This window comes from Lampris incognitus, chromosome 8 (assembly GCF_029633865.1).
Source record: "Lampris incognitus isolate fLamInc1 chromosome 8, fLamInc1.hap2, whole genome shotgun sequence".
Lineage (NCBI taxonomy): Eukaryota > Metazoa > Chordata > Actinopteri > Lampriformes > Lampridae > Lampris > Lampris incognitus.
Genome location: NC_079218.1, coordinates 51,559,728 through 51,569,864, shown reverse-complemented (window position 1 = coordinate 51,569,864; position 10,137 = coordinate 51,559,728). Strand labels below are relative to the sequence as shown.

General features: G+C 44.4%; 1 protein-coding gene across 1 annotated transcript; it reads left to right on the top strand.

Moving 5' to 3' along the window:
• Window positions 1-230: 230 nt before the first annotated feature.
• On the top strand, window positions 231-8,698 carry grk1b (G protein-coupled receptor kinase 1 b). The gene is made up of 7 exons (XM_056284699.1): window positions 231-929; window positions 1,661-1,788; window positions 2,607-2,764; window positions 6,637-6,720; window positions 7,181-7,305; window positions 7,444-7,645; window positions 8,415-8,698. Exons 1-7 carry the CDS (start codon window positions 231-233, stop codon window positions 8,696-8,698), a joined length of 1,680 nt encoding a protein of 559 aa, XP_056140674.1.
• Window positions 8,699-10,137: the final 1,439 nt, after the last annotated feature.

Genomic DNA, 10,137 nt, shown 5'->3' with positions numbered 1-10,137 from the left:
GATTTAACACCTTGGTAATAATACAAACAATCCCCTCATATATATACATACTCATATATGTACATATCTCAAAGACGAACCACAATTAGTATGCAGTGCGTACAATGCATGCAGCTATCACGTATACAATTCACAGTCAGGTGTTGTATTTGTCAAAAGGAAGCAAGACTATTTCACCAAAGTCTCATTAACTTCTTTTCTTGTCTTTATGCCAGGTCTGTGGTGCAACCATGGACATCGGTGGTTTGGAGACAGTGGTGGCAAACTCTGCCTATGTGTCGGCTCGTGGTAGTATCGATGGAGCCTCTGCGGCTACTTTACGTGACAAGAAGATGCGCGCCAAGCTGGCTCTCCCACACATCAGGAATTGTGAGCATATGAAGGCGACTGTGGACTCCACCTTTGACAGCATGTGTGTTAAGCAGCCCATTGGCCAGCGCCTGTTCCAGCAATATCTGGAGAGCGAACCAAGCCATAAGAATGCCGCACAGCTGTGGAAAGACATAGAAGACTACAACACCTCCCAGGAGAAGGACAGGGTGCAGAAGGCCCAAAGGATAATCAATAAGTACTATGAGTCAGCATCCAAGACTTTCTGCAACTTTTTGGAGGAGAAGGCAGTCACCCGAGTTAAGGAAGACCATAAGAATGTCCGTGGTGACCTTTTTAAAGAAAGTGAGCAGCAGTTGCTCGCACATTTGAAGATCAAGGCCCTGGATGGCTTCAAGAACAGCATGTACTTTCTGCGCTATGTGCAGTTCAAATGGCTAGAGAGCCAGCCTGTGAACGAAGAATGGTTCATGGACTTCAGAGTGCTTGGCAAAGGAGGTTTTGGAGAGGTACATGCTTGTCAGGCTAAAGCAACAGGCAAGATGTATGCCAATAAGAAGCTTGACAAGAAGAGGCTGAAGAAGCGCAAAGGTTATGAGGTAAAGCACTGATTTGGTCTCGGACTTAACATTCCTCTGCTTTACTTGCAGCAGCAGCAAGAACACTCCTACTGAAGAGTCTTGTGAACAATAGGAACACGTGCAAGAAAAGAGAAAAGGGAAGGCCGGGAGAAAAGATTACCTAGAGTCCGTAGAGATTTAGTTTTACCCTAATGAGAGACACAACGGCTCAATGCAAAGAGGCTTTTGACTCCACCAGGAACCTCGCAAAGCAGCTCAGAGCCAGAGATAAGAGAACATGCCACAGGCTGCAGCCCCCTCTTTTCCACAATGTTGCTCTGGCATTAGGGCATACAGTAACAGCACATTATTTCCACTCATAAATAATTTAAATAATAGTTCAGCTATGTGGACCTTCCTTCAATGAGCCACCAGGATATAGAATAAACCGTAACAACTGATGCTAATACACAACCACTGAATGATGAATCAAGTCATCCACACTCTTCTGCAGAAGCTCGTTCATCATGAATATGAACGTATAAGCCTGTTATGCTCGTAGGCATCTGATGTAAGACACCGCATTGGGAAAAATGACACTTTGAAATGCAACCAACTCCCCCAAATCTGTTACAATAATTAACTGAACATTCAATAAACCAACATTGTATTTATCACTAGCTTTGTAGATACTGGCTGGATATGAAAACCTGCCATTTCTTTGGCAGAAACTGAACTGATCTGCTTTCTGATATTTGATGTATGTTTAGGGAGCAATTGTGGAGAAGCGTATCCTGGCAAAAGTTCACAGTCGCTTCATTGTGACACTGGCATACGCCTTCCAGACCAAGACTGATCTCTGCCTGGTTATGACCATCATGAACGGAGGAGACCTCAGGTACTCAGAAACAACAAATACTAAAACATCGCTATGTACAAACAAACACACACACACAGACACGCACACACACACACACACACACACAAAATATGCTCTAGTCCTATAGGCTTAAATAACTTAATAGCCTTTGTGTAAAGTGCTACATCAGTAGGAGTCCCTGCGGTTAACAGTCTGGGAATAGTCAGATCCTACTCATCTCTTCTAATCAGCCTAAGGTAGATCAAGCTCACGGCTAATATACAGGTGAGGCCCTGAGTGCGTAATAATGTACGTCAGAGAAAAACCTTAAGGGAGTCCTGTATAGCCTCTCTTCTCTATTGGCTGCTCTTTGTCTACATAGGCTTAACAAGATATCATTGAATTGGGCAGCACGGTGGTGAATGGTTACCACTGTTGCCTCACAGCAAGAAGGTCTTGGGTTCGAACCGCGGGGTTGTCCAACATTGGGTGTCCTCTCAGGTTGTCTTGTGTGTGGAGTTTGCATGGTCTCCCTGTGTCTGTGGGGGGTTTTCTCCAGGTGCTCCGGTTTCCCCCACCATCAAAAAAGACATGCATGTTAGGGTTAATACTGCTGTCTGTGTCCCTGACCGAGGCATGCCAAGACAAACTGGAGGTGGTCCCTGGGTGCTGCACGGCAGCTGCCCACTGCTCCTAGCTACACAGCTAGGATGGGTTAAACGGAGAGCATAATTTCCTCACAGGGATCAATACAGTATATCAAAATAATAAATTAATAAAAATATTCCTTTCCCTGTATCGGTGGCCCAGAACGCCTCTCTTATCTATCCTTCTCCACATACCCTACATCACTCTAGGTATCACCTTTATAACGTGGATGAAAAAAACCCTGGTTTCAATCAGACGAGAGCGTGCTTCTACACCGCTCAAATCATCTGTGGCCTGGAGCATCTCCACCAGCACAGGATCATCTACAGGGACCTGAAGCCTGAGAATGTACTGTTGGATGACGCAGGTGAGTACTTTTTAAAAAAGGCGCGATGCATGCCAGTGTACCTGAACTGGGTACAGTGTTATAGCCCTACATTTAAAGGTGGTGTAAACAGTATGAATTGTGCTCTATAAAAACTCAGTCACATTCCACAGAAAGTTGAATCAGTTCATCTAGACACAACGTTTATTGAGAGAAACGTTTCAGCACTCATCTAAGTGACCTCTTCAGTCTCAGCCACCCTTATAAACAATACAGTGGCATGATGACCGAAACCAACGATCGGTTTCATATGCAAATTGCTGTAACCATTAACTAGAGTTTTGCAATGACAGCACTGTAAGATGGTGACAGATGTACTCTTAGTCCCCCCCCTTCAGAGATGGTCATTCCCTCTTCACATAGATGGCCTATTTGACTCTACATTAAAACCAGCGTTCCTCCCTATCAAGGATGTGCACATCCTCATCCTTGAAAGAGTGGCCACTGGCCTGTAGATGGTGTAGACCAGCGGTCGGGAACCTATGGCTCGCGAGCCATATATGGCTCTTCCGGTGACGGCATATGGCTCCCAGACAATTTTGAGTTGAAAATTATTTTTTTTCAAAAAAATCAGTTTGGAACTGATTTTAAAATACTTGTGATATTTCTTAATAATACTGTGTCATTTTAAAGTAAACAGAAATTAGTTTTGAAGATAAATTTCACGGGTCACCCGTGGGTCGGGTCGGGAACCAATGGCTCGCGAGCATGTCCGGGTCATTGTAAAGGTGAAGAAATCAATTTTATCAGATAGCCAACTAGTTTATCCGCTTCAACCCTTGTAACGGAAAATATGGCGAAAAGAAAAAAAGACGATGATTACCGTGCATTCCAGGCTGCGTGGACAGAGGAATTTGCATTTGTGGAGAGAGCAGGATCTGCGGTATGTCTAATATGCAATGATAAAATTGCATCGATGAAACGGTCAAATATAAAGCGGCACTTCGATACGCACCATGCTTCATTTGCATCGAAATCTCCAGCGGGGGACAGCAGGAAAAGGGCATGCGAGGAGCTACAGCGGAGAGTGCAGACGAGTCAGCAGCAACTACGTGTGTGGACCAAGCAAGGGGACGGGAATTCCGCTAGCTTTGCGGGGGCTTTGGCAATAGTAAGGAATGGAAAGTCATTCACAGATGGCGAGTATGCCAAAACATTCATGCTTGATGTGGCCAATGAACTGTTTGATGACTTCCCAAATAAAGACAAGATAATCAAACGAATAAAAGACATGCCCCTGTCAGCAAGAACTGTGCACGATCGTAGCATCATGATGGCAAATCAAGTCGAGGAAACACAAATTAAGGACATAAACGCCGGGACATACTTTTCTCTCGCGTTAGATGAGTCAACAGACGTTAGCCATCTATCTCAGTGCAGTATCATTGCCAGGTATGCTGCAGGTGACACACTGCGTGAGGAAAGCTTGGCTGTTTTGCCAATGAAAGGGACAACAAGAGGAGAGGATTTATTCATGTCTTTCATGGAGTTTGCTAAAGAAAAAAAACTACCGATGGATAAACTTATTTCTGTCTGTACTGATGGTGCACCCTGTATGTTGGGGAAGAACAAAGGATTTGTAGCGCTTCTCCGTGAACATGAAAAGAGAGCCATCCTAAGTTTTCATTGCATCCTGCACCAGGAGGCGCTTTGCACTCAGACGTGTGGCCAGGAGCTTGGCGAGGTGATGTCTCTGGTCATTCGAGTGGTCAACTTTATTGTTGCCCGAGCTTTAAATGATCGCCAGTTTAAAGCTCTGTTAGAAGAAGTTGGGAATCATTATCCCGGTCTGCTTTTACACAGCAACGTGCGTTGGTTGTCAAGGGGGAAGGTGCTCAGCCGTTTTGCAGCTTGCCTGAGTGAAATCCGGACTTTTCTTGAAATGAAAGGCGTCAAGCATCCTGAGCTAGACAACACTGATTGGCTCCTGCAGTTTCACTATCTCGTGGACATAACTGGCCATCTGAACCAGCTCAATGTGAAAATGCAAGGGATTGGAAATACAATCTCATCCCTTCAACAAGCAGTGTTTGCATTTGAAAGCAAGCTGGAAGTCTTTCTCAGGGACATTGAAACAGGTCGTCTTCTGCACTTTGAAAGACTGCAACAATTTAGAGATGCATGCTTAGCAAGTGACTCCACTCAACATCTGGATCTCCAGCAGCTAGCTGGCTTTACGTTCAATCTCCTGCAGTCATTCAAAGCACGTTTTGGAGAATTTCGTGCGCGCACTGGTCTTTTCAAGTTCATCACTCATCCACATGAGTGTGCAGTGGACAAAATCGACCTGACATGCATCCCCGGTTTCTCTATCGGAGACTTTGAGCTGGAAGTTGCTGACCTGAAGGCATCAGACATGTGGATGAGTAAGTTCAAGTCACTTAATGGAGAGTTGGAAAGTCTTGCGCGACAGCGAGCAGAGCTGGCGAGGGAACACAAGTGGACAGAAATTAAAAATCTTCAACCTGAAGACCAGCTGATTCTTAAAACTTGGAACGAGCTTCCTGTGACATACCACACAATGCAGCGTGTGAGTATTGCCGTATTGACCATGTTTGGCTCTACATATGCATGTGAACAGTCTTTCTCGCATATGAGGAACATTAAGACCAACCTACGCTCACGTTTAACTGATGGAAGCCTCAACGCCTGCATGAAGCTCAACCTCACCACGTATGAACCAGACTACAAGGCCATCAGCAAAACCATGCAGCACCAGAAGTCGCATTAAAAGTAAGACATATTTAATTTATTATACGTTAAAAATACTATATGGCTCTCAATGAAATATATTTAGAAATATTTGGCTTTTATGGCTCTCCCAGTCAAAAAGGTTCCCAACCCCTGGTGTAGACTGTGGAGTCCTGGTCTGTAGATGGTGTAGACTGTGGAGTCCTGGCCCATAGATGGTGTAGGCTGTGGAGTCCTGGCCTGATGTGTTAGCTCTCCTGTGTTGTGCCATCCTCTTGGCCCGTGTCTGTTTGGTTTCCCCAATGTACAAGTCACTGCAATCCTCCTGGCACTTAACAGCGTAGACTATATTCCTCCGTTTGTGCCGGGGGATCCGATCCTTGGGGTGGACCAATTTGTTTTGGGGTTTGAAAGCAACTGAGATGCGGTGTTTGGAAAATACAAGTCTCAGCTGTTCTGACAATCCTGCCACATACAGAATCACCACTGGTTTACACTTAAACAACTGTTGTCCTTCTCCTCTATTCAATCGGCTGTTGCACTGTTTGGACGTCTTCCTGGCTTTAACAAACGCCCAGTTAGGATAACCACACTTAACCAGGGACTGTTTAATGTGGGATTTCTCCCCTTCCCTGGCCGCTGTGTCAGTGGGGACGTCGTCAGCTCGGTGGTACAGCGACTCCCAGTTTGTGCTCCAGTGGATGATGAGAGTCAAACCTCAAATACTGATCAGTATGTATTGGTTTACAGTAAACATCAACAATCAGGGGGAGTCGGGGAGTCAAAGAGGCCATCTATATGACGAGGGAGCGACCACCCCTGAATCGGGGGGGGGGGGCAAAGTACATCTGTCGCCATTTTACAATGCTGTGATTGCAACCATTCTCAAATACTCTGTGAACAGTACACATGGCCATTGAAACTCTGGTTAATGGTCACAGCAATTTGTATATGAAACTGATCGTTGGTTTCAGTCGTTACGTCACTGTATAGTTTATAAGGGTGGGGAAACCTGCAGTCAGTTGAGACCGAAGAGGTCACTTAGATAAGTGATGAAACGTTTCTCTCAATGAAAGTGTTCAGATGAACTGATTTTACTTTCTGTGATTTCCTTACCTGGATTATTGAGCATGCATAAAGACACTCGATCACATTTCCTTCAGGGCATGTCCGGCTCTCAGATTTGGGTCTTGCTGTGGAGCTTCCACCAGGAAAAGACAAAACTACTGGATATGCAGGAACTCCAGGTAACTGGAAGAGAATAATATATTATGATGACACTGAACCAACTGCCTAATGCACATAACCTGACAGCAAAAGCACTGGGCCTCTAACCAGGGGTTGCCACTAAGGCTGGGTAACCCTGGTTGTGTAGGGGCTAATATTTGGGGAGTTTCTGTATCACAAACCCAGGTATGACCATTGTGCTGATATGCGCCTATACAAAGAACTTCACCCTAATGGTCTCGGGCATCAACCCTCTGCAGCTTTCACTTTGCAACTTCCACTCGGGGCAACATATGCAGCAAAATTATACAATTCAGTTGTAACAAACGGACCAATAAAGCTTATCTTAAACTGATTCTCCTTTTGAAAACAAAATACAATAAGGTAAAACTCTGAGCTGAAATGATAAAATGATACCTGGGTTACAGTCATAGAGCAGTTTAGTATAAATAGTCTGAAAGTGTCCCTCTGTGAATGTAGGCTTCATGGCTCCAGAGCTACTACAGAAAAAGGAGTATGACTACTCGGTGGACTACTTTACCCTGGGGGTAACTCTATATGAGATGATCGCAGCCAAAGGACCCTTCAGAGTTCGCGGAGAGAAGGTACAAAAACATTTGGATATTATCAATTAGTTTGATTATATGATAAAAAAATATACTCACAGCTCCTGCTTGTGCTTACTCAGGGAATTCTCCTTTGGAACAATGCCGTTTATTTCAAAACTGTTTTCTCTCTCTGAGGTTGAGCACACTGAGGTGAGTCGCAGAATCTTGAATGATCCAGTTTCATATCCAGACACCTTCGGCAAAGATTGTAAGGCTATGTGTGAAGCCCTGTTGGAGAAGGACCCAGCAAAACGCCTTGGGCTCAAAAACAACAACTGCACGGAGCTCAAGAATCAGCCTTTCTTCAAAGAGCTCAACTGGGGCCGTCTTGAAGCAGGTGATTAATATCTGCCAGGCATTCCAACCATCTAAACAAGAATTTTTAGATCTAACACAACAGGTGAACATTATGAACTATATGAAAGAACAGAAAACCAGCAGTACTATGGTTCCCAAGGACAGAATTGAGAACCACCACGTTAAACCTCTTTGAGACTGTCCAGGTTGGCGGTTCAAATCCCCATTTTACCTCCAGCTTGGTCGGGCGTCCCTACAGACACAATTGGCCGTGTTTGCGGGTGGGAAGCCGGATGTGAGTATGTGTCCTGGTCACTGCACTAGCACCTCCTCTGGTCAGTTGGGGCGCCTGTTCAGGGGGGAGGGGGAACTGGGGGAAATACCGGGATCTTCCCACACACTACGTCCCCCTGGTGAAACTCCTCATTGTCAGGTGAAAAGAAGCGGCTGGTGACTCCACATGTATCCGAGGAGGCATGTGGTAGTCTGCAACTCTCCCTGGATTGGCAGAGGGGGTGGAGCAGTGACCGGGACAGCTCGGGAGAGTGGGGTAATTGGCCGGATACAATTGAGGATAAAAAAGGGGGGGAGGGGAATCCGAAAAAAGAAAAAAAAACTATTCAACACCTGAATGAGAGATGTAAAAAAAATGGGGTTGGGGGGTGAAGGGGGGCAAACTAGAGATGAATTTTTAGGCCTTGGATAAATTGGGACATCTGTTATATAAACAGTAGTGGAACACAATTATATGGGGATAGTCCTAATATATTGCATGCTGTGTACTCATGTGCCCTTTGCTTTATCCACAGGCATGGTGGACCCTCCATTTGTCCCCGACCCGAAGATGGTCTACGCCAAAGACATTGATGATGTGGGGGCATTCAGCACCATTAAGGGTGTAGTCCTGGATGCCAAGGACACAGAATTCTACGATGACTTTGCTTCCGGAAACGTCCCTATCCCCTGGCAGGAGGAGATGGTTGAGACAGGTGTATATGGAGAGCTGAATATTTGGGGGGAGAATGGAAAACTGCCAGGTGACCTTGACCCTAACTTTGTGGAGGCCAAAGGTGGAGGTTGTATTTTACTTTGAGTGAGAAAGCATTTGGAAATAGACTGGAGGGACAAAGAGCAGAATATGGATAGTTTTGAGGATACTTTAGATGGGAACATTTTTTACTTTTTGAACTCTCTCTTAACTCTAACCCAAAGATAACCTCCAGAAGAAGCTGCTTTAATGATTACCATATACAGATTCAGATTTTTAGCTTGCTAATGTGGTACTTTATCTCTTCATCTGAATGATGAAACTCATATTTTTGTGATAAAAACATAATTCATGTATTTACATAGCCATGTTTATGTTATAAGCAACTCTGAAATATGTTTAGCACTTTTTGTTGTCTTACTCATATTTCTATAGGAGCAGCATCACCATGTGATGTCAGAGGAATTCATAAATATCACGTGATGACAAAATAGTCACACATTAAAATAATGACTACATAACTGAAGTAACCTTGCTTGGAAATATTTTCTTCGTAAAGTGTAGAAAACTGTAATATAAAAATTCAAATAACAATTATTTTTCTATAGAAAAAACATTCATATATTTTTTTGACCAAAGGAAAACTGTTGTAGTATGATTTTAATGTCTCTAGTAATTACCTGTTGTGTATGTATTAGGTTACTAGAGTGTTTTGGTTGACATTTATGTGAGTTAAAAGCAAATTAATAAAACCTTGCAAAGCTGTAGAGTATGCATGTTGTATGCTTCAGTGTCATTCATCCATCCATCCATCCATTATGCAAACCGCTTATCCTGCTCTCAGGGTCACGGGGATGCTGGAGCCTATCCCAGCAGTCATTGGGTGGCAGGCGGGGAGACACCCTGGACAGGCTGCCAGTCCATCAAAGGGCCAACACACACACACACACACACACACACACACACACACACACACACACACACACACACACACACACACACACACACACACACACACACACACATACATTCACACCTTGGGACAATTTAGTATGGCTGATTCACCTGACCTACATGTCTTTGGACTGTGGGAAGAAACCAGAACACCTGGAGGAAACCCATGCAGGTACAGGGAGAACATGCAAACTCCACACAGAGGACGACCTGGGATGACCCCCAAAGTTGGACTACCCCGGGGCTCGAACCCAGGACCTTCTTGCTGTGAGGCGACCGCACTAAACACTGCGCCACCTTGCTTCAGTATCATAAAATAATGAAAAGGCTTGTAATAGGACAACTTATTTGTTATCAAAAGGCTTAACACAAAAGGCACCTACACCGAAGGGAAATTGGATGAACGCTTTTTTATTGCATACCCCAAAACATTCAATAAACATAGAGTCAGCTTTTCACCCTCAGTGGCTGAAGGCTTTCAGCTGGCTCAGGCATTGTGAGGAAGGCCTGACTGTTCACTACATACCCATTTCTTTACATTTTTTAAGTATAGTTGTTCACTGTTTAGTTTAGTTTTTTATTTATTTGTT

Bases quoted from the DNA above. Each gene is read 5' to 3' on its own strand.
- grk1b (XM_056284699.1), top strand. From the start codon at position 231: ATGGACATCGGTGGTTTGGAGACAGTGGTGGCAAACTCTGCCTATGTG. The intron at 1,789-2,606 runs GTACTCAGAAAC...ACATCACTCTAG, and splicing joins ATGAACGGAGGAGACCTCAG to GTATCACCTTTATAACGTGG. The intron at 7,646-8,414 runs GTGATTAATATC...CTTTATCCACAG, and splicing joins CTGGGGCCGTCTTGAAGCAG to GCATGGTGGACCCTCCATTT.